The following is a 24,986-nucleotide window of genomic DNA, read 5'->3' on the forward strand; positions in this document are numbered from 1 at the left end:
TCTGCTATGGCCTAGGAAAGCAGTAGAAGATGGACCAAGTCCTTGGGCCCTGCACCCACGTGGGAGACCGGGAAGAAGCTCCTGGCTTCGGATCGGTGCAGCTCTGATGATTGCGGCCATCTGGGGAGTGAACTAGTGGATGGAAGACCTCTCTCTCTGTTCCTCCCTCTCACTGTCTGTAACTCTGCCTCTCAAATAAATAAATAAAATCTTTAAAAAATGCCTTATTTTCTTAAAAGCAAGTTAATGCAACATGTTAGAGTTAGCTATTAGTTCAGATTTTCTGGTAGCTGGAAGGACAAGATGTCAGTGCATGGAAGCAGGGGAATGGTGAGTAGGATGGTGTGTAGTGTAAGTTTGGTAAGTGACTTCTGGTATCTGAAGCCAGAGTTTACATGAAAATACCTAAGATGATGTTGTAATGAGATACTGTAAGTCTATAGAAAGCAGGAGACTTAAGCACTAAGGGAGAAAAATCAATTCCTGGATAGAAGGTAAAATAGGAGGATTGGGTAGCTTAATGTGGAGAAAAATAATGGCTCTGCAAGATTTAACTGTGATAGGTCTGTGGTATACTGATGGTATAGCAAGGGTTAAGATGTTATATAAATTCACTCATTGGTAGAAGTAAAATAGCTTATGACCCTGCTGTTTTCAAAGTAATTTCACATTCCTCTTGTCATTGAATCTCACAAAACACCTTTTTAAAAAAAAAACAAAAAAAACTCATTTTACACACGGGTAAAATGGAGACTTAGGTAACATGATTTGTCCAGGGTTGGTAAACCAGTAAGTGAGTAAGCTTGCATTTGCAACCTGATACTTTCAATAAATATTTTAATTTTTAACTGACATATAGTACTTTACAGATTTCTGGGTTTCAATGTATTATTTCAGTAAAATGTGTAATGATCAGAGCAGCTGGTTTTTTGAATCCTTTGTATGATAATCTGTGTGTCTCATTTGTTTTAAAAGGTAAAGCATTTAAACCTAACCGATTTTCTTTAGGCAAAAATGAAGCTGAATTGTTTGGTGAATGTTACTGGAGCAATCAGTATTGCTGGAATTCACTGGTACCATGGAACAGAGGGCTATGTGGAGCCCGATTGCCCTTGCCTTGCTATTTGTTTTGACAATGGAAGGTGCCAAATAATGAGACATCAGAATGACCAAAGTAAGACATTTCTCATTGCTTTGTAGGTCGAAGTCCAAGATCAGGGAGGCCTCATTAGTTTGGCCTCTGGGTGGCGGTGTCGCTGTCAGAGTCCTCAAGTTGCACAGAAAACCTCCTTGCAGAAGGCAGGGAGTGTGCTAGCTTATCTGTGTCTTTGCGGTTCCTTGTGAAGCCACCAGCATTCAGTCGTGGGGGCGCCACTCTGGTGATGTAACCCAATCTAATCATGTCCCAAAGGCCCTGTTTCTAAACACTGTGCCTGGAGTATTTGCACCCTCTTAGTTAATGTGTTTAACATAAGATTTTGAGGACTAAACTCCTGAATTGGAGGGGTGATAGGAAACAAGTGTTCAAACCATAGCACTAGGCTAAGTGTTTTTACCACATTACCTCACCTCCCTGTTTTCTTGTGGAGCAGACCCGGTTCTGATCGACACTGGCATGTATGTGGTGAGCATCCAGTGGAACCATATCGGCAGTGTGCTGGCTGTGGCAGGCACCCAAAAGGCAGTCACCCAGGATAAAGATGTCAACATTGTGCAGTTTTATACTCCATTTGGGGAGGTAAATGCATTAAAGCTCTATCTTTTTTCTTTCTTTTTTTTTTTAAAAGATTTATTTATTTGTTTGAAAAGCAGTTACAGAGAGGCAGAGTGAGAGAAGGGGGAGGGAGAGAGGTCTTCCATCTGCTGGTTCACTCCCCAGGTGGCCGCAACTGCTGGAACTGGGCCAATACAAAGCCAGGAGCCAGGAGCTTCTTTGGGTCTCCCTTGAGGTGCAGGGGCCTAAGCATTTGGGCCATCTTCTACTGCTTTCCTGGGCCCGTATGAGATGCCAGCACCTCAGGCAGTGGCATTACCTGCTACGCCACAGCACTGGCCCCCTTTCTTTCTGTTTAAAGGTGCATGAGGTAGCTAGGAGTAAAAAATGGGGGAAAAGGTGTAACCTGCCATACTTTCATTTAGGGACATTTTCAGTAATGGTGAGACATTAAATTTAATGTATGTCTGAATAACAGGTTCATATTCTAAGCATTCTATGGTGTATTTTATCATGGAATTTATTTGATAATTTTTACATTTAGAAAATCCAAAGTTTGATGTAAAAATTACTTTGAAATAACAATATTTGGAATGTTTTTTCTATAATTGAATATATATTTCTTTTCACAGCTGGCTTTTGACTAGTTTCTAGAATAATATAGTTATTTCAGGTTAACTTTTCTGATTTTAATGTGCTATTTTAGGTGCACTTAGATATTAAGCAGAAATAATTGTCTCTCAAATTTCTAATAGTTTCAATTTGTTGCAAGGTAATCAATTAGTTTTTGAAAATCTGTCTTAGTAATTAATTAATCTTAAATGTTGCTACATTAAAATACAAAGGTAATTCAAGAAGTTCTTGGAAAATAGAATTAACAGATAAATTTAGTTTTGTGCAAGAAGTTTTGGAATCGATACATAGTTTTTTCATAACACACATTTTCCATGAATTTTTTGAATTATCCTAGTATTTATCCTTCTCAATAGTATTATTAATAAATTTAATTTTAAGAGAATTTTCTGAAGTAGCATTATAATATGACAAGTAGAATTGATAAATTATGAGTTTTAAAGAATTTAGAAAATGAGAGCTTAATAATTAAGAATAGTCTATTTTTACATAACTTCTTTTCTAAACCAGTACTCTACTTTGTCCCTGTTGGGTTTTTTAAACACATCACAGACTACAGTAATATGTGATTTTGGCTGCATAAAACCTCTCCCAGTTATTAAATATTGTAATCAACTGTAAGGTAAGAAATAGCGTTATTTGATGTTTTTGAGTCAATAACTCAGTTACCCAGCAGAATGTGCTGTAGAGAGTAGGTGCTCTTTCATTGTCAGCTAACAATTTTTGCAGTAGGTATAGAAGCTAAGGAAAAACAAAATCATAATTTTCAAGGTTCATATATAGCTAAGATTCTGAATTCTAAGTATTTCTTTGTATATAACCTCCTAATCTTAATCCACATTATTTCTTGGTTATTTTTGTTGGTCACTATTGGCTTATTTTTCTTTATATTGTTTTTCCATTTATTTTCACTAGTTCAACCTTTTGTAAGCAGAAAAACTTATAGGTTCTAATGCCTATTTTTCTTTTTTATCTTACAAAACAATGTGTTAAGTGTTAAAATGAAAAAAATCAGTGGGTTTTGGGCAAGCTATAATGAAAGTTATCTAGCCTAATTCCTCGGGGCATATTATTTATTTATTTATTTATTTTTATTTATTTATTTTTTATTTTTTTTTATTTTTTTTTTTGACAGGCAGAGTGGACAGTGAGAGAGAGAGACAGGTGAGAAAGGTCTTCCTTTGCCGTTGGTTCACCCTCCAATGGCCGCCGCGGCCGGCGCGCTGCGGCCGGCGCACCGCGCTGATCCGATGGCAGGAGCCAGGAGCCAGGTGCTTTTCCTGGTCTCCCATGGGGTGCAGGGCCCAAGCACCTGGGCCATCCTCCACTGCACTCCCTGGCCACAGCAGAGGGCTGGCCTGGAAGAGGGGCAACCGGGACAGAATCCGGCGCCCCGACCGGGACTAGAACCCGGTGTGCCGGCGCCACTAGGCGGAGGATTAGCCTAGTGAGCCGCGGCGCCGGCCCCTCGGGGCATATTAATCTTAGCATTTTCTGAATGAGTGAATATATAGGGGATTTATTTTTAGATCCGTGCGATTGTCAGGGTAGAGAAGATGACTTGGAAGGAAGTTATCTAAAGGTTTAAACTTAAGAAAAACTCAGGGAAGAGTTTGCTTTTGATTCTGAGGGCTTGAGTCTCTGGGTTTTGCATGGTGGTCATGGCCATGGAGAGAGAGAACAGAACATGGCGTTTAGTCAGGCTGACCTGGCTTCAACTTCCATTTCTTTCTTTCTTTCTTTCTTTCTTTCTTTTCTTTCTTTTCTTTCTTTTCTTTCTTTTCTTTCTTTTCTTTCTTTTCTTTCTTTTCTTTCTTTTCTTTCTTTCTTTTCTTTTCTTTCTTTTCTTTCTTTTCTTTCTTTTCTTTCTTTTCTTTCTTTCTTTTAGGTTTATTTATTTATTATTTGGAAGGCAGAGTTACTGAGTGGCAGAGGTCCTCCATCTGCTAGTTCACTCCCCAAATGGCCGCAACAGCCAGAACTGGGCCAATCCAAAGGCAGGAGCCAGAAGCTTCCTCCAGGTCTCCCATGCGGGTGCTGGGGTCCAAACACGTGGCCATCTTCCATTGCTTTACCAGGCCATAGCAGGAAGCTGGATCAGAAGTGGAGTAGCCAGGAACCGAACCAGCACCCATATTGGATGCCGGCTCCTCTTTTTTTTTTGACAGGCAGAGTTAGATAGTGAGAAAGAAAGACAGAGGGAGTTGTAGACAGTGAGAGAGAGACAGAGAGAAAGGTCTTTATTCCGTTGGCTCACCCCCTAAATGGCTGCTACGGCTGGCGCTGCACCGATCCGAAGCCAGGAGCCAGGTGCTTCCTCCTGGTCTCCCATGTGGGTGCAGGGACCCAAGCACTTGGGCCATCCTCCACTGCCTTCCCGGGCCACAGCAGAGACTGGACTGGAAGAGGAGCAACCGGGACTAGTACCTGGCGCCCCAACTGGGACTAGAATCCGGGGTTTTGGCACCACAAGCAGAGTATTAGCCAAGTGAGCCATGGCGCTGGCCAAGATGCCGGCTCCTCATGTGGAGTTTTTACCTGATATGCCACAACACCAGCCCCAACTTCATTTCCATAATATAGTTTCATTTGCAGACTGTATTTAACCTTTGAGACTATGTTTATTTTCTGAAATAAGTACATCATGGTGTTGTTGTAAAGATTATAGGCGACCACAGTGAAGAAGGCACTTAGTGAGTGCCTATGACAAGTCGTTTTCTTTTTTGCTGTTGCCACTACCTGGCTGGTTTGCAGTTAGGAGGTGGCCTCATTCTGCTCCTGTAGATGGGTTAATACCAAGCGTACTGTTGTAAGAGCTGGCTTGTTCCCTGTTGGTTTCGTGTAGACAGTAAGACACCTAGAAAGGACCCTCCTACATTAAAATCTGTGTGTATTTTTTTCTGTTGGTGTCCCTGGCTAAATGGTTTAATACTTTCATCTTAGTCTCTTGTGTGCTGCTGTAACAGAACACCAAGGACTGAGTAATTTATGATTAACAGAAATTTCCTGACTCACAGTTCTGGAGGCTGTGAGATCTGGTGTCCAGGCAGCAGCGTCTGGTGAGGGCCTTCTTGCTCCGTCATCACGTGGCAGAAGGCAGAAGGGCAAAGAGGACAGAGAGACACAGGAGCAGGCTGTGTCACAGCAGCATTCATCCTGCAGGGAGGGCTAGTCTATCACCTCTTAATGGTTCCACTTCCTTTTTTTGTTTCTTAAAGAATTATTTATTTATTTGAAAGGCAGAGTTACAGAGAGGCAGAGGAAGAGGCAGAGAGAGAGAATCTTCCATCTACCTGTTCACTCCCCAGGTGGCCACAATGGCTGGAGTTATGCCAATCTGAAGCCAGGAGCTTCTTCCAGGTCTCCCACGTGGGTGCAGGGGCCCAAGGACTTGGGCCATCTTCTACTGCATTTCCAGGCCATAGCAGAGAGCTGGATCAGAAGTGGAGCAACTGGGACTCGAACTGGCGCCTACATGGGATGCCAGCATTACAAATGGTGACTTTACCCACTATGCCACAGTACCGGCCTCTCCACTTCTTAATACAGTTACAATGGCAATTAAATTTCAACATGAGTTTTGGAGGGAATAACTATTCAAAACCATAGCAACCTAAAATTTGACTTTAGAACTTATCTGCTTAAGAACAAGGGATATTGGTACAATTTGTTGAAATTCTTGGGATTATACTGTTCTGTCAAATAAGAGCTGTGGATTAACAATGTTTATCTTTATGGTGATATTAAAAAGGTATTTTTACTTATTCACTCATTAATTCAGTCATAAACACAGTATATGAAGAAATGAATTTGAATATATGCACATCAAAAAGTTTATGGAAAAATGCCATGCAAAAATGTTTTGAAATTCTTGCATAATGTTTTATAATGCACATTTCCGTGAACTTATTGGAGATCCCTCATTGTTGAATGCACAGTTTATTTACTTAATAGATATTATCGACTACTTGTTTATCAAGCAATCTAAAGGAGAAGGAAATGCATGTGACTATGATGAAGTTAGTGTTCTCAAGGAGCTCCCTATCCAGTTTTCTGGAACCACAGAGGGAGTGGAGAAGGCAGGACTCCCTAAGGGGTCAGTGTTTATGTTGTTTCTTGAAGGATAGGGACGGATGCCCCCTATGAATGTGGAACATGAGGATAGGGAAGGGGTAGGGGGAAGAAGAGGGGGATTTCAGGCAGAAAGGATATTATATGGGCCAAGGGCATGAAGACACGTTAGTTCCCTTGTGAGTGAGCACATAGTAATTATTGCTAAGTAGTGGAGTATTAAGCCAAAGAATGTAATTTTGGGCTAGATGGGAAAAAGACAGTGTATGTCATGCTAAAGGATGTCATGGTAGGAGCTATTGATTTTTAAAAATTATTAAACTTTATTAAAGCAGGGAAGGATATGATCAAATTTGTGTTCCAGAAAGATGAATGTGACAGCAGCAGAGTGGAAACTGAATTTGGGAGTTGAGCATAAGAATGAGGAAAGGGATCAGAAGAAAGAGTTGAAGTTAGGAGGCCATTACCACAGTCCAGTCAAGCAAAGAGGCGAGTGTGAGGAGTTGCAAGGAGTAAGAGCAAGAGGACTTGATGCCTAGCTGATAGTGGGGGATCAGAGAGAGAGGCCGCATCAGGATTGAGTTTACTAATAACATTGCATTGATTCTAAAATGCACAGTATTTTCAACTCTGAAAATAGAGTGTGTCTTATACTAAAGGTTGTCATATTTTAATTAACAATATGTTTTTTCCTTAGTTGTACATAACAATAAAGATGACTATTTCAATCTATGGCATATTAGATTTGATGAAATTTGATATTCTGTGGATATAGTTTGTAAATTTCTCATAAAATATGCATGCTTTTTCATTATAAAAATTGAAGGGAAATGATTTTGAAATAAATAGCAATCTTTCATAAAATAATTTCCAGGCTACTTTTGATCTCTGTGAAGTGATTGCTGGTAATTGGTATTTGAGTTCCTTGTGACACTTTTGGGTAAATATGACTTTTTCCCCCAGCATCTGGGTACTTTGAAAGTTCCTGGAAAGCAGATGTCTGCACTGTCTTGGGAAGGAGGTGGACTGAAAATCGCACTAGCTGTTGATTCCTATATATATTTTGCAAATATTCGACCTGATTATAAGGTGAGTATTACGAGCAGTCTTAAAATAGTTTTTAATTAAATAATTTTGTTATAGCTAAACTATATTAATAATTTTTATTTTAGAAACTCGAAAGGAGACTTTTTGTTCAAAGACTTTAGCGTTAATAAAATTTTCTGTAATACTTCATGTAGTTAGTGAAATTAATCCAAGAGCCAGGGTCTCAGCAGGAAGCAGATGCACACTCAGAGGAGTAATTGAAGAGATTTAGATGAGGAACTGGCTACAGAGGGGCGGGCGGGGCTCAGGGGCACAGCAAAGAATGATAAAGCAAGCGCCCAGGGGTCAGCAGTGAGATGCCAACGCCATCCCTGGGCCTGAGGGCAAGTTGAGGGAGTGGTGTTCCTGGAACCCTTGAGAGCTGTGGCTGCACAAGGAGAGGTCCTGCCCTGCAGGAACATAGCACGGCCAACTGGCCAGGCAGAGGGGATGGGGAGTGTCTCTTCTATTGGAGTCTTCTATTTTTTTTTTAATTTTATTTATTTATATAATATGTTTGAAAGCCAGAGAGAGAAAGAGATCACCCATCTCCCATCCACTGGTTCACTCCCCAAATGCGTACAACATCTGGGACTAGGCCAGACGAAACTCAAGAACCAGGAACTCAGTCTAGATCTCCCATGTGGGTGTCAGGGGCCCAGCCAGTTGAGCCATTGTCTGCTGTTTCCAACCTGTGCATTGGTGGAAAGCTGGAATTAGAAACAGCTGGCATGCAAACACAGACATTCTGATATGGGATTTCGGTATCCCAGGCGGCGACTTAATTGCTGTGCCAAACACTTGCCCCTGGCACCTTCTGTTGTCCAAATTCAACCAGAAGGCTAGTAGTTGGAATTCATAAAAATCATCCTCTGGCTGTCAGAGCAAAGTAGAGAAAGGCAGAGAGTGGATCAGAAGGGGAAAATGAAAATAAGCAACACTGTCTAATAATTATATTGTATCTTAAATTGAACATTTGATCTGAAATATGTTCTGAAATATGAGATTACATATTTAATTTTTAAAGGGCCAAACACCTTGGAGAAATGGTTGATTCTAGGACTAGGGCAGGGAAATTACAAGATAAGCCTGGAGCAGTTTATGATATTAGGAAATAGAGAAGTGTTCAAACAACAAAGGATAGGAGCGTGACACAGACGTGGCAGACAACGGAAAGCAACTTCCAGTGGCCAAAACAGGAACAATTGGGAAATAAAATAAATGATGAACATCTTATCGTAACCCAAATTATAAAATAATATCCTTGAGTCAATACTGATATAAATAAATAGTTTATTTACATAAGGAAGAGGGAGAGAAGAAACACATCTCCTTTATAGAAGTTCCGGTTACTTCCATACCACCTCCAGCAGATGGGGCAGAGCCCCGTGTCCTAGCCTGAGTGGAGTATGGAGAGGGTACAAAGAAAGTTGCTCTCTGATGGAGAAACCTGGCAAATACCACCGTGGCCAAATGGGCAAGGTTAATACCATCAGTGATGTCAAGCGGATGTCATGTACCCTGATATGACGTGACAGAGTCATATAGAAGAGCACTCTACTTCTATAGTGGTATTCCCAGCACGTGGTAATTCCAGTATGAACATGAGAAAACCATTAGACAAGCCTCAACTGAGGGACATTCTACAAAGTACCTGACCAGTCCTCAAAACTGTCAAGGTCATCCAAATCAAGGAACACCCGAGAAACCCTCACAGCCCAGAGGAGCCTAAGGAACATGATGGCTGGATAATGTCTCCAGAATGGGATTCTGAAACAGACAAAGGACGTTAGGGAAGAGCTAATGAAATCCAAATAAAGTATGGAGTTTAGTTAACAGTAATTTAGGTAACAGCAGCTTAGTTTCTAGTTGTGACAAATGTACCGTGGACATGTCAGATGTTAACTATCGGCAACTTTCCTGTAAATCTGGTAGACACTGAATATGGATTCAAAACTACAGATACGTATACTGGGGAGAGTTAAAAGGAAAAGCTGTGCATGTGTAAGTTCCATAATCAATCAATAGATAACGTGAGAGGAGAAAAATTCCAGAACAGTTCAGCTCGGAGCTGTTCACGACTATTCCTGAGATGAAATCAGCAGGGGTCTTCATCGTGTTTTCATTGGTTTTAAATAACCCAGGTAGGGTTATGTGAACATAAACTATGTGCATATGCTACTCTGATAAAAACAAATGCAATAAAAAATACAGACAGGGAAAAAAGGCAAACAGCTGTTTTTGAACTTTGGCTGGGGACCCCAAATTTAAACTTCTGGCCAGAGTCACTCTACCTGTTCTCCCCAGCATCTGTCATCGATGGCTGAAATGTTCACCTCTGAAGCTTAAATCTTACAAATTAAAACAAGGAAAGTTAAACTAAGTTTATTTCTGCAACACATTCTTTGTTTTAGAGATGCCTTTTTTACTTTTAGAATCTTATTTTAGTGAGAAAAGGTATTAAGCTTAAACTTCAGTCCTGTTTTCCATTTCTGAAGGAGATATTTTATTTATTTATTTATTTATTTATTTGACAGATAGAGTTAGACAGTGAGAGAGACAGAGAGAAAGGTCTTCTTTCCGTTGGTTCACCCCCCAAATGGCCGCCATGGCCGGCGCTGGGCTGATCCGAAGCCAGGAGCCAGGTGCTTCCTCCTGGTCTCCCATGTGGGTGCAGGGCCCAAGCACTTGGGCCATCCTCCCAGGCCACAGCAGAGAGCTGGACTGGAAGAGGGGCAGCTGCGACTAGAACCGGGTGCCCATATGGGATGCCAGCGCGCTGCAGGTGGAGGATTAGCCAAGTGAGCCACAGCGCCGGCCCCTGAAGGATATATTTTGTGTTGGTTGTTAACTCACTTATCTGTGGTATTTTTAGAGTGAAAATAAAATCTGATTTTATTTCCCAGTGCTAAATATTCCTTCTCTCCCTTTCCTCCTTCTACTCTTTCTCTGTCCCTCTCTCTCTTCCTAGTGGGGTTACTGCTCTAACACTGTAGTTTATGCATATACCAGACCTGACCGCCCAGAGTACTGTGTTGTCTTTTGGGATACGAAAAACAATGAGAAATATGTTAAATATGTGAAGAGTCTAATTTCTATTACCACCTGTGGTGATTTCTGTGTTTTGGCTAAGAAGGCTGATGAAAACCACCCTCAGGTAAGTCTCCCGTGAGTTAGCCACCTGGCAGAACTGGACTGCAGTGGTCTTCTGTCTCAGTCGTGACCTTCACACTGGCAAGTGCAGCAAAATCTAGACTTGTTTTGGAAAACTATGTGACTCCATTGGTTCTGTATCTCCTGACTTTTCCTCCAGGCAGCCAGTCCTTGCCAGTTTATATAGACCAGTTCAGTACTGAAGTTTTTTTGTCTCTGAAGTCTATTTGAAATGCCACAATCTTTTCCCAAGTTAAAGTTTTATAGGCAAAAATGAATATGTACCCAGGTGTTCAGTACAAATGCTGTAACAATGACCATTTATAGTAGTTTGGGTAGCTTTTGATGTTGAGAAATCTACTTTTATTTGGAGTTTCATTGCTTTTAAAGTCAATTTATCATAGCATAAAATAAATAATATAAAGATTGTCTTTTTTAAAAGTATACTGGCAATGTAAGAATTTGCAGAAGTATTTAAATATTTCACAGTAGGACTACTAATGCTTTTGGCTGTGTTCTAAGTTATTTTTTCATCAAAGGTGATCATTTGAACAACCACTTTCAATTTTGTTCTTGAAGCTCATTAAAACAACGTTAAAAGTATTTAAAAAAAAAATTCATAGGCCCTTAGGGACCAGAAAGGAGAGGAAATAGCAGCAGAGTTTTGGGGTTAGAGGGTAGGTGGATTAGTGGCCATTACCTTAGCAGATCTAGGAAGCTGAATCATAAGCCCTTCGTGAAGAAAGCGGAGAGGCAACCGCTTGACATCACAGTCCCCGAGAGGCACGGGATTGGAGGGTACCCGGTGGGAGAAGGCAACAAGCATGAAAGGAGTTTGGCAGTAACAGTGATTATTCAGAAGGGAGAAAACCTAAAAAACAAGAAAGCTTAGAGAGGAAGCAGGTTCCCAGGTCTCCTCCCCGTCAGTGCTGCCCTTCCACCACCTCTCCAGACTGTGCTTGTCTCCGGAGAGCACCAGGCACTTGCAGGTGGAGGAGCACTGACGAGAACAGGCCCAGGAAGTGCTGCCCTTGGCATTCTTTCACCACTCCTGCCAAGCGTGGGTCAGGAGCAGAGCAGCTGGCCCTTGAACTGTGCTTCTGTGTGGGGTGCTGGTGTTGCAAGTGGTGGCCCAACCTGCTCCCAGTGTCTCATTCTTAAATATGAGCAGATAGACAAGGCTTATCAGACATTTGAGGAAAGCATCTAATCTAACAGACACCAAAAGTAAGCACAAGTAGAAAAGAACTAGGAGGAAGCAGAGACTTTGCAGGAAGAACGCTGTAAAAAAATAATTTCTGAAGAACCACTGTTATAATCTTTAGAGGTTAAGAGGTGTGCCATAAAATAAGAGGAAGGTGCCATAGAACAGGGAGTGGGGGCGGGGAAAGGGGATGAAGAACGCTGCACACTCCCTGTCAGAGTGGGAAGGTGGTGGGTGAAGCACCACGTCCAAACAGCAGAGCAAGCCGGAGCACTACACACAGGTTCCTTAGATTTGTGGAAGTTCATAGCACACGGATGAGCTACAGGGATTAGGGAATGGAAAGTTAGGGGAGACCATGTTTTTATTAAAGCGTCTTGTGGAGCTATTTGGGTCTTTTTTTTTTTTTTTTTTTTTTTTTTTTTTTTTTTTTTGACAGGCAAAGTGGACAATGAGAGAGAGAGACAGAGAGAAAGGTCTTCCTTTTGCCGTTGGTTCACCCTCCAATGGCCGCCGCGGCACTACGCTGATCCGATGGCAGGAGCCAGGTGCTTCTCCTGGTCTCCCATGGGGTGCAGGGCCCAAACACTTGGGCCATCCTCCACTGCACTCCCTGGCCACAGCAGAGAGCTGGCTTGGAAGAGGCAACCGGGACAGAATCCGGCGCCCCGACCGGGACTAGAACCCGGTGTGCTCGCGCCGCAAAGCGGAGGATTAGCCTAGTGAGCCGCGGCGCCGGCTGCTATTTGGTTCTTGAAACTATGAATATAATAAAATGAAAGTAAATTTAAAATAAAATACACAGCATTTTATGCCAGTAAATAAGCTTATTTTAAGTAATGGATATAAGTTATGATATATTTAGAATAATTTATCATTTGCTTTATGTTTATGAAGTGAAATAAGTTTTAATTGAGATACTTGAAACTTTTTTTTTTTTTTTTTTTTTTTTTTTTTTTTTTTTTTTGACAGGCAGAGTGGACAGTGAGAGAGAGAGACAGAGAGAAAGGTCTTCCTTTGCCGTTGGTTCACCCTCCAATGGCCGCCGCGGCTGGCGCGCTGCGGCCGGCCGGCGCACCGCGCTGATCCGATGGCAGGAGCCAGGAGCCAGGTGCTTTTCCTGGTCTCCCATGGGGTGCAGGGCCCAAGCACCTGGGCCATCCTCCACTGCACTCCCTGGCCACAGCAGAGGGCTGGCCTGGAAGAGGGGCAACCGGGACAGAATCCGGCGCCCCGACCGGGACTAGAACCCGGTGTGCCGGCGCCGCTAGGCGGAGGATTAGCCTAGTGAGCCGCGGCGCCGGCATAGATACTTGAAACTTTTTAAAAAATATTATTTATTTGAGGGGCCAGCGCTGTGGCATAGTGGGTAAAGCCGCTACCTGCAGTGCTGGCATCCCATATGGGCACTGGTTCAAGTCCTGGCTCCTCCTCTTCCAATCGAGCTCTCTGCTGTGGCCTGGGAAAGCAGTAGAAGACGGCCCAAGTCCTTGGGCCCCTGCACCCATGCAGGAGACCCGGAAGAAGCTCCTGGCTCCTGGCTTTGGATTGGCACAGCTCTGGCCATTGCAGCCAGTAGGGGAGTGAATCAGCGGATGGAAGACCTCTCTCTCTCTGTCTCTGCCTCTCCTTCTCTCTCTGTGTAACTCTTGACTTTCAAATAAATAAATAAATAAATAAATCTTTTAAAAAAAGTTATACACATTGTGATTTAAAAAAAGATTATGTATTTGAAAGTCAGACTTACAGAGAGAGAAGAGAGAGAGAGATCTTCCATCCACTGGTTCACTCCCCAAATGACCACGATGGCTGGAGCTGGGCAGGTCCGAGGCCAGGGGTCAAGGGCTTCTCTGAGTCTCCTTTGTGGGTGCAGGGGCCCAAGCACTTGGGACATCTTCTCCTTTTGCAGGAGCATTAGCAGGGAGCTAGATCAGAAGCAGAGCAGCCGGGACTCAAACCAGTGCCCATGTCTGGGATACCGGTACTGAAGACTTACTTATTTGCTGTGCCACAGTGCCGGCCCCAAAAAAGGTTAAGTAGGGCAGGGAATTGGTTTATTTGAAATTGTTTTTCTAGTCAGAAAAACATCTAAGTAGAATAGTATTCTTAGTACAAGATACAGAAGATAACTAAGAAAACAGAAATGATCATAATGTAAAGTATGCATATTGCTTTATTATTTTCCTAATACTAGCCATTGGCAATTATTTATATATAAGTCATTTTCATTAGGTTGGATTATGTCTTTTCTGTATTAACGGACTTTTTCTGAATTTTTATGTCATTTATATATTGCTTCAAAGGAGGAGAACGAGATGGAGACATTTGGTGCAATGGTAACAAATTAAGTTAGCTCTTATATAGCTATTTGTAGGCTAAAAATGAATTTTGAGGTTATATCCAATCAAGAATTTTAGAAGTATAAATGACGAAAAGTAGCTAGTGATCTTGTGTTTGTTGAGTGTCCTTATATAAACTGACATGTTCAGTTATATTGAAAAAGCAGCCTTGGTTGAATTTTAATTCATACTTCTTGATGTTTAATGCTGTATTGTTATCTTTCTTTTTCTCTGTTGTCCTTTACACTTAATTTTATTAACTACTTCTCAGTGATACTTGAAAAAGATAAACTATATGTATTATATGTTAATTTTTGTATATATTAAGCATGTTTCCTTTATTATTCCTAAACAGAAGTTCTGATACTCTCTTTGTGTCATTTGTTCATAGTTTGTGCTTGTTCTTTGTAACTCTATTGGCACACCCTTGGATCCTAAGTACATTGATATTGGTAAGGAAATTTTTAATATTTCTTCCCTTTCTAGTTAGGGTTTATTTGTAAGGCTAATCTAAAACCCTAACAATGGTATTAGTAGTTAGAACGGTATTCTCTAGGGATGACTGTACTTCCTGGTTGTCAGGTCAGTACCAGTGTATACCTGTTGTCATGGTAAATAAATAATTACACCCCATTTCACTATCAAGCATTCTGGCTAAGGTCATCAATTATAAGGTTGCTCTATGTAAAATTCAAAAAAATTTCACAATCTGCTGTTCTGCCATCATTTGCTCTAAGTGGGAAATATAATTGTCCAGGAATTGGTATGCAGTATAATGATTAGCATGTAATGAACTGAGGATTATAGAAAGAATTTTGCTATTAAACCACTTTTATTATTAGTAAACTGCTCGTAAATACCCCTCTTCCATAAAAACACTTTAGCTGCTTGTGAAAGTAAGCTTGCCCTTTCCAGATTTTTCTAATGAAATGAATCTATTAATAGGGACAGCTTTTAAGAATTCCTGATTTTTTTGTTTTCAGAGGACATTAAACTAGTTTTACCATTACTTCTATCCAACAGCCATGAAAGTTGCTCCTTAAAACATTCCAAATCTTATTCCAAATGGTTGGTTAAAATCATTAACAAATGTAACTTCTGAAAATAATTGTTTCCTTTTTTTTTAAGATTTATTTATTTGAGAGGTAGAGTTACAGACAGTGAGAGGGAGAGGGAGAGAAAGGTCCTCCTTTTGTTGGTTCACTCCCCAAATGGCCACAATGGCCAGAACTGTGCTGATCCGAAGCCAGGAGCCAGGAGCCTCCTTCTGGTCTCCCATACAGGTGCAGGGGCCCAAGCACTTGGGCTACCTTCTACTGCTTTCCCGGGCCACAGCAGAGAGCTGGATTGGAAGGGAAGCAGCCGAGGCCAGAACCAGTGCCCATATGGGATGCCTACGCCGCAGGTGGAGAATTAACCCACTGTGCCATGGCGCCGGCACCGATTGTTTCCTTTTAAAAAAGTGGGTGGTGGTATGTTGGATACAGTATGATTAAAATTATTTGATCTGGAAAATTGAAAATCTGTTAAATTGTTTTTTGACCCCGAGAATTAATTAGTTGTTTTTTCAGATTGGACACTCAGTTTTAACAATCAGATGTTAATGTCTGCCTTCTGAGTGTTCACATTTGTTCTTTGTTTAGGCTTAAAATTATTAGTCTCTTGTCATGTGAATATATTTTTAGAAGCTTAAATCGTTAATAAGGATACATTTGTGAATCTTCAGGTGATAAGCTTTTTCTTTTCATATCACAAGTTTCAGCACAGACATAATGACAGGGTCATTCTCAGAGTAACTCGTATCCTAGGTAGTCTGCTTTAAAACAAAGCGTCCTTCCCCTTCACAAAACGCTGATTTCTGAGGGCAGGATTGTTTGTGTGTTTTTGAGTCTCAAAACATTTTTGCAGCCTCAGAAGCTGTTTTAACAAACAGCCCTTTCACTGGCTTGTAGCAACACAGCCATATGTATCCTGAGAAACTCTTTTTTTAAGTTTCTGTGCCAAATTTTCTTGAGGACTAATGGCTAAAACAAAAAGATACTGTATGCCATTGATACTGATGTAGAAGGTATTGCTTTTGTTTTTGCCATTTGCTCTTCTTGATGTATTTATTTGAAAGGCACAGTTACGGAGCCAGTGAGAGAGAGAGAGAGAGTGAGAGCGAGCGAGAGAGAGCGAGCTTCTGTCTGCTGGTTCACTCCCCAGGTGGCTGCAACAGCCAGGGCTGGGCCAGGCCAGGAGCTTGGAGTTCTGTTTGGGTCTCCCATGTGGGTGGCACAGGCCCAAGTACTTGGGCCGTCTTCCTTTGCTTTGCCAGGTGCGTTAACAGGGAGCTGGTTGGGAAATGGAGCTGCTGGGAGTTGAACCTCTGCTCTGATATGGGATGCTGGCTGTTTCCTGCTGTGGTATGACAGTTTAACTTGCTATGTCACAACACCCTCCCTGTAGAAGCTTTTTTAAAAAATTTGTTTATTTTCATTTTATCTGAAAGGCAGAGAGATAGCGATAGAGACAGAGTCAGAGAGAGAGCTTTCATTTGCTGGTTCGTTCCCCAAAGGCCTGCAACAGCCGGGGCTGGGCCAGGCCAAAGCCAGGTGTCCAGAACTTAAAACCGAGTCTCCCATGCGGGTGGCAGGTTCCCAACTATCACCTGATGCCCCCCCTCCAGGGTGTGCATTATCAGAAGGTTGGCAATGGAAACAGAACTTGGACTTGAACCCAGGCACTCTGTATTGAGATGAGGGCATTCCAAGTAACATCTTGACCATTGTTCCAAATGCTTGCCACTGTGAAGGTTTTAAAAAGAACTTTATGCATTACTGTAGTATTTCAGTCGGTGGGACTCCAGTACTCTGCATGTAGGAGATAGGTGCCCATTTCTGGTGCTCTTCTGTTGAGTCCCAATGAAACATTTGGTGTATTTTATCTAGAGTACTTCATGCTCTGTGCTGTGATCACTGATTTTCTTGTCTGTCTTCCTCACTAGGCTTTGAACTACTGAAAAATCTATGCCTCATTAATTTTTGTATTCCTACTAACTACATTGTGTTTGACCCATGATCTTTACTGAATGCATGGAAAATATTTATTTTCTATCATGTAAATAAAAATGATAATTCATTTATTTAGCAAACCATCAAGTATGTATTATTTAAGGTACTCAGTTGGCCTCTGGGGGTAATAATAATTATGACTTTCCTATAGGGTATATAATAAATAATAAAAAGATAGTCCATTGAAAAATGACTTATTGCTCTGTGCTGGGTATTTTTCTAGGTGTTGGATAAATTGATGTTGGTGCCTGTGCACATAAGAGGCACCTTTTTTAAAACTTATTTTATTTATTTGAAAGGCAGAAAGAGAAAGAGAGGTGGATCTTCCATCTGCTGGTTCACTCCCCAAATGCTAACAACAACTGGGGCTGGGCCATGCTGAAGAGCTAGGAGCCAGCAACTCCATCTCATCTCAGACAGGGGTGGTAGGGACCCATGTACTTAAAAAATCATCTACTACCTTCCAGCATGCGCTTTAGTAAGGAAGCTGAATTGGGAGCAGAGGTGGGACTTGAAACTAGGCATCTGATACAGGATACAGCCATTCCAAGTGGCAGCTTAACCCACCATGCCACAGCACCTCCCCAGAGAAATTTCTTCTACTTAGAGGTTTCGTTTGAGCTGAGTTTTAAAGTTTTGAAGTGTTTCCTCAGGCAGTATTTTAAGTGGAGACAGCTGGTTTGCAGAGATACCGAACGTAGCTAGAAAGCAGTGGCTTGCCTGTGTTGTAGTCATTTTGGCAGAGCCCATGGGTAGCTTTCTATTGGTCTCTAACACAGGCACTGAGTTTTCCGTGTGTCCCAGAGAAAGTCAATTTAATGAAAACATTGTAGTGCTATTTCAGTTCCACAGCTCTTGGAAGGTCTGTGAAATCAGTAGGAAAGTGGAGGAACCTGACAGATGTAGGCATTTATTTCAGGCATCGGCATTCAAATATTACAAGCAGTGTTTTTCTTTCTTTTTTCTTTTTTTTCCCCCCAGAAACCTTTTATTAAAGGTATACAACTTTATGCGTTCCATAAATACAACTTCAGGAACACGTGATTCTTCCCACCATATTCGCCTTCCCACCCACACTCCCACCTTTCTTCCTCCTCCTCCTATTCCCATTCTTATTTTTTACTAAGAGCTATTTTCAATTAACTTTATATATGTAGGATTAATTCTATACTAAGTAAAGAGTTCAACAAATAGTATATTTAAAAAAACACAGGGGGCCGATGCTGTGGCACGACGGTTAACACCCTGGCCTGAAGTGCCGGCATCCCATATGGGTGCCAGTTCTAGTCTTGGCTGTTCCTCTTCCGATCCAGCTCTTTGCTATGGTCTGGGATGGCATTGGAAGATGGCCCAAGTCCTTGGGCCCCTGCACCCGTGTGGGAGACCCAGAAAAAGCTCCTGGCTTCTGTCTTTGGATTAGCGCAGCTTCGGTTGTTGTGGTCATCTGGGGAGTGAACCAATGGATGGAAGACCTCTTTCTCTGTCTGTACCTCTCTCTGTAACTCTGTCTTTAAAAAACAAAAACAAAAAAACTGTCTGCAACAGTTGAGACAAGGGCTGTTCAAAGTCAACACATCTCCTAGTGTCAATTTCACTTCTATAGATTACTTTTTAGGTGCTGTATTAGTTGTCACAGATCAGGGAGAACATATAGTGTTTGTCCTTTTGGGATTGGCTAATTTCACTAAGTATGATGTTTGTAAACAACAGGAATTCATTTTTTTGCCACTATGTAGTATTCCATGGTGTACATATCCCGTAAGTTCTTTATCCAGTCTTCAGCTGATGGATGTTCCATATCTTAGCTATTGTGGATTGAGCTGCAACAAATATGGGAGCACAGATAACTCTTTCATATGCTGATTTCATTTCCCTTGGCTAAATTCCCAAGAGTGAGATGGCTGGGTCATATGCTAGATCTATATTCAGATTTCTCTCTTTCATACTCTCAGTCTAGAGGAATACTGTCTTCCACAGTGGCTGTACCAGTTTACATTCCCACCAGTGGTGGATTAAGGTACATTTTTCTCCAGATCCTCACCAGCATTTGTTGTTTGTTGATTTCTAACAGGGGTGAGGTGAAACCTCATTGTGGTTTTGATTTTCATTTCCCTGACATCAAGTGATCCTGAGCATTGTTTCACGTGTCTGTTGGCCATTTGGATTTCCTCTTTTGAAAATGTCTAGTAGGTCCTTGGCCCATCTCTTAAGTGGGTTGTTTGTTTTGTTGTTGTGGAGTTTCTTGATCTCTTTATATATTCTGGTTATTAACCCTTTGTCAGTTGCATAGTTTGCAAATAATTTCTCCCATTCTGCCGGTTGCCTCTTTGCTTTCCTGAGTGTTTCTTTGGCAGTGCAGAAGATTCTCAATTTAATGTAATCCCATTTGTTAATTTTGGCTTTGACAAAGTGTGTGCCTCCGGGGTCTCTTCTGAGAACTCTTTGCCTATTCCATAGTCTTGCAGGGTGTCCCCAGTGTTCTCTAATAATTTGATGGTATTAGGTTGTAGATTTAGGTCTTTAATCCATTTCGATTGTATTTTTCTGAAGGTGTAAGGTAGGGGTCTTGCATCATACTTCTGCATGTGGAGATGCAGTTTCCCCAGCTCCATTTGTTGAAGAGACTGTCCTTGCTCCAGGGATTGGTTTTAGCTCCTTTGTCAAAGATAAGTTGATTGTAGATGTGTGGGTTGACTTCTGGAGTTTCTATTCTCTCTCTTCCATTTGTCTGTCCATCTTATTGTGATGCCTCTAGCTTTTTTTTTTTTTTTTTTTTTTGGACAGGCAGGGTTAGACAGTGAGAGAGAGAGACTGAGAAAAAGGCCTTCCTTCTGTTGGTTCACCCCGCAAATGGCTGCCATGGCTGGCGCGCCAATCTGAAGCCAGGAGCCAGGTGCTTCCTCCTGGTCTCCCATGCGGGTGCAGGGCCCAAGCACTTGGGCCATCCTCCACTGCCTTCCCGGGCCACAGCAGAGAGCTGAACTGGAAGAGGAGCAACGGGGACAGAATCCGGCACCCCAACCAGGACTAGAACGCTGTGTGCTGGCGCCACAGGCAGAGGATTAGTGAGCCGTGGCACCAGCCTCCAGCTTTGTTTTTGTTGTGTAAGATTGCTTTAGCTTCGAGGTCTCCTGTGTTTTCATAGTCTCACGGTCACCCCCTCTCCTCTAAGGAGACCAGTGCCTGGGTGCTAGCTCCAGTGTGTACAGCTGCCACAAGAAACACACAAAGTGTCTGTGCAGTCCTTGGTGTGAGGACGATCCCACAGCAGTGACCCTCACCGGGGAATCAGGGAGCCCGGAGTGTGTAGAGCTACCCGCAGTGACTGCCCAAAGACCCAGCCACACCCTGCGGCCTCCCACACAGACACAGAGTTTTACATAGTCCCAGCACACACAGGGCTCCCACAGTCATGAGCACCCAGCCCCCTGTCGTTTCCCAGCCAGACTGAGTTGTCTCCTCTCAGCTGGTTGCTGGCGCAGCTGTTAGTATGTCCAAAATGGCACCCACCCTCTCTGGACTAGTTACAGGATTCTGGTGCTGGGTGGTTGGAGAGAGAAATGTACCCCCTTTTATTCCTCTAGATTGACAGGTACAGTGTCCCCGTTAGGGCTCCCAGCTGGACTTGTGCCAGGCTCTTCCTGCAGCTATATTGCCAGTGGCTTGAGCTGCTGCAGTGTGGTCTCACCTCTCTCCAAAGCTGGTGCTGAGGCTCTCGGCTGCTGGGTCCTGAGTTGTGTGTGTCCACACCCTCCGCTTGGATGCACAGTGTCCCTCTGATTTACCTGGAGTTTCCTCTGCAGTCTTCTCCCTAACTCTTCCCTGAGACTGCACTCTCTCCACTTTTTTTTAGCTGTCTTCCCCTAGACTAGAGCAGTAAGCGCCTTCCCTATTCTGCCATCTTGGAATCTTCGTAGGTTTTTCTTACACGTGAGTTTCCAGATTGTTTTAAATTATTTTGCATCCTTGCTTGACTAGTTACTAGTAACACTAACCTACTAGTGTTAGAAGGTTCAATTAATGGAAGCATCTTTTTTTTAGATTTTTTTCTGATAATTTTCCAGATATTTTAATTTTTTCTTTACAGATACTGAATAGCTGAGAAAGGCAACAGGTGCTTTTATCTTGGTTGTGTTCTTTTCCCAAGAGATCTTATCTATTAAATTTTGATCTTTTTTCTAGAAGCTAAGTCTGGGAGGGATATATTTTTTAACAAAGATCTAGCAAAGTTTACATAGGGAATTATTATCTACCCATATGAATTTACTGAAATCACTACTGTATTAATTAAAAAACATATATTTCAGTTGTTTCTATATTTATGTTTTATACAACTGGTTTTATTATAAAAACCTATGTAGATAATGAAGTGAAAATGATAATAGCAGCCGAGCCTAATATTTCCTAATCCTTAATGAGGGCCAATATGCTTCAGTGGCTAAGGGCATATTCTGGAGCCACGCTGACTACATGTGTGTCCAGTTTTACCACTTTCTAGCTGTGTGACGTGGGCAAATTATAACTGTCTCAGGCCTCCATTTCTTCATCTGCTAAGTGCTGATTACAATGCCTTCCTGGGGCCGGTGCTGTGGCATAGCAGGTAAAGCCGCCACCTGAGGTGCGGGCATCTCATGTGGGCGTCATTTCGGGTCCTGGCTGTTCCATTTCCGATCCAGCTCTCTGCTATGGCCTGGGAAAGCAGTAGAAGATGGCCCAAGTCCTTGGGCCCCTGCACCCACATGGGAGACCTAGAGGAAGCTTCTGGCTCCTGGCTTCGGATTGGCGCAGCTCTGGCCATTGCAGCCAACTGGGGAGTTAACCAGCAGATGGAAGACCACTCTCTCTCTCCGCGTAACTCTGACTTTCAAATAAATAAATAGATATTTTTTTAAAAATCCAAACCAAAAAACTAAAAAAAATAATGCCTACCTTATCAGGGTGGATTTGAGTTAATATGGGTGATCTGTTTAGAACAGTGTCTGGCATATATGCATTTAGAAATTAATAAATATAGCTTTTAAAATTCCGAGCACTTGCTATAGGCACTGTGCTATATTTCATTATTGTTTTTTAAAACATGAAACAGCTATATAGGGTTGGCATTATTATCTTTTTTAATTTGTATTTATTTATTTATTTATTTATTTATTTTTTGGCAGGCAGAGTGGACAGTGAGAGAGAGAGACAGAGAGAAAGGTCTTCCTTTGCTGTTGGTTCACCCTCCAATGGCTGCCCTTGCCAGCGCCCTGTGGCCAGCGTACCGCGCTGATCCGAAGGAGGAGCCAGGTGCTTCTCCTGGTCTCCCATGGGATGCAGGGCCCAAGCACTTGGGCCATCCTCCACTGCACTCCCTGGCCACAGCAGAGAGCTGGCTTGGAAGAGGGGCAACCGGGACAGAATCCAGCGCCCCGACCGGGACTAGAACCCGGTGTGCCGGCGCCGCTAGGCAGAGGATTAGCCTATTGAGCCGTGGTGCCAGCCAAGGCATTATTATCTTTAAGTTACAGTAAGTAAACTGAGGTTCAGAGAGAAGTACGTGTGTATCCAAGTCCTGCTTATAGAGTTGGCAGGTGCCTGCTCTGTGAATCTAAGAAGTCTGATTCTTACTTTGAGCCACATACATTTTAACTGAATTAATCAGACTAACAATAAACCCTTATATTTACTGTGTTATCAAAAAGAAAGAAGCATGAGTTTAAACATGGTAAACCTTGGTCGGAAAAATGTTTTGTATACGCCTAGGAAAAGTCGTATTTTATTGGAAGGTCACTAAAGTTTGCCATTTTATTTCAAAGCCTACTAAAGGCACAGTAGTTACTAGCATCGGAGTTTCCATGGTGGAGTTTACTAAATGTTTACAAATGCCTTAAGATTCAGTGAGCATGGAGTCAGGAAGAGAAGAGCAGAGTGGGCCTGGTGTGAGTGCCTCCTGGAGCCCTGGCTGTGTTCTTCATGCCTGGCTATTGAGGCCTTGTTCCCTGCCAGGAAAGGCTCCCAGCTCCCCCTAGAGGTCGAGGGTAGAACACATTGTGAATAAAAAAAAACACTGACAAGTGTAATGAAAAAAAAAAAAAAGGATTTGTTTTTAATATGACTCAGTCACACCAGCTATTTGGCATATAAAAATTCTTGAATTTGATTCTCCCCAATTGTTAATCTACTCAGTTGACATCATACTATGAAGCTTTTTTCTAATTCTTTGTTTGGTTTCTAAGCCCCTTACTGCCTTAAAAATCTTAATTTGGACTCTGACAAAAACTCCATAAGTGGTAGGTCTTGGTAGCATCATTCCTTTATTATGGCCATGTTAATGATTGTATAATATTTATAAATGGAAAAATTAAGTTTTATACTGTTTTAATTATTCATGAATTTAAAAAACATAAACTAAAATGATCTTTCATGACTTTTTTTGAGTATGTATATGCTATTTTTTATTGAAGATTTTTATTTATTTGTGTGAAAGGCAAAGTTACAAAGAGAAGAGACAGGGACAGAGATCTCCCATCTGCTGGTTCATTCCACAGATAGCCACAATGGCCAGGGCTGGGCCAGGCTGAAGGCAGGAGCCACTAGCTTCATCCAGGTTTCCCATGTGGGTGGCAGGGGCCCAAGTACTTGGACCATCTTCCACTGCTTTTTCCCAGGCCATTAACAGGGAGCAGGATCAGAAGTGGAGTAGCTGGGACATGAACCTGCACCCATATGGGATGTTAATATTATAATCAGCAGCTTAACTTGCTATACCACAATGCCAGCTCCATGTGTGTTTACTTTATTTATTTGGGTTTTATGATCTTGGGGAAGCTAGTTTACTTTAATCCTTTGTTTCCTTGTCCATAAGATGGACTTGACAAGACTTTTTCCTTCATAAATGGATGTACAATAGGAGCTGAATTAAATATTCTTTAAGAAATGTAACAGATGACAAGAATGATTTGTTGAGAATACATTTCTGAATTAGGAAGGGGGCTGGGAGTAGTACTTGGTGGTAGAGATAGGAAGGAGGGGTGGGGTTTTATTCAGTTGTTCCTTAGTTAATGGACATTTGGGCCATTTCTACCTTTTGGCTATTATAAATGAGCATTTGCATATGATATTTTGTGAAGATATATATTTTAATTTCTCTTGGGTATTTACCTAGGAGTGAACTTATTGGAGTTAATTAAGCATATGTTAATTCCATATTTAACATTTGGAGGCATTGCCAAACTGATTTTCACAGTGGATGTGCTATTTGAGGTTCCTGACATTGCTCCACATCCTTGTGAACACTTGTTATTGTCTGACCTTTTGATTCTATCCATCCTAGTGGATGTGAAATGGTATCTCATGGTGGTTTTGATTTGCATTTCCCTAATGGTTAGTGCTGTTGAGCATCTTGTCATTTGCTTAATTGCGATTTTTGTATTTTCTTTGGGGAAATGTCTAATCGGATCCTTTGCCCAGTTTTTAAGGGTTCTTTACGTATGATAGATGCAGATATGTGGTTTGCAGATATTTTCTCCCATTACAGGGTTCTCTATTCATTTTCTTGATGGTATTCTTTGAAGTATGCATGTTTTTAATTTTGATGATGTCCAGTTTATCTACTTTTTCTTTTGACTTTTGTGCTTTTGATGTCATATCTAAAAAACCAACCACTGCTTAAGCCAAGGTTATGAAGATTTACTCCCAAGTATTTTTTTTTAAAGAGTTTTACTACGTGATTTTACTTTGAGGATTTAGGTCTT

General features: G+C 41.8%; 1 protein-coding gene across 5 annotated transcripts in view; it reads left to right on the top strand.

Annotated features, from left to right (window-relative positions):
- Positions 1-24,986, top strand: part of WDR35 (WD repeat domain 35) — a 71,512-nt gene that overhangs the window by 10,806 nt on the left and 35,720 nt on the right. For 3 of the 5 annotated variants that reach the window (XR_011386779.1, XR_011386781.1, XM_008254766.4), the window contains exons 7-12: positions 1,009-1,174; positions 1,593-1,738; positions 7,382-7,507; positions 10,476-10,661; positions 14,165-14,197; positions 14,592-14,652. Coding sequence is in view for 2 of the 5 variants with exons in the window: in XM_008254766.4 (XP_008252988.2) it covers positions 1,009-1,174; positions 1,593-1,738; positions 7,382-7,507; positions 10,476-10,661; positions 14,165-14,197; positions 14,592-14,652 (718 nt within the window). In the remaining 3 variants the exon portion in view is untranslated. The remainder of the gene's footprint in view (positions 1-1,008; positions 1,175-1,592; positions 1,739-7,381; positions 7,508-10,475; positions 10,662-14,164; positions 14,198-14,591; positions 14,653-24,986) is intronic. The other 2 variants (XR_011386780.1, XM_002710047.5) reach the window with 1 other exon arrangement.

This window comes from Oryctolagus cuniculus, chromosome 2 (genome assembly GCF_964237555.1).
Source record: "Oryctolagus cuniculus chromosome 2, mOryCun1.1, whole genome shotgun sequence".
Classification (NCBI taxonomy): domain Eukaryota; kingdom Metazoa; phylum Chordata; class Mammalia; order Lagomorpha; family Leporidae; genus Oryctolagus; species Oryctolagus cuniculus.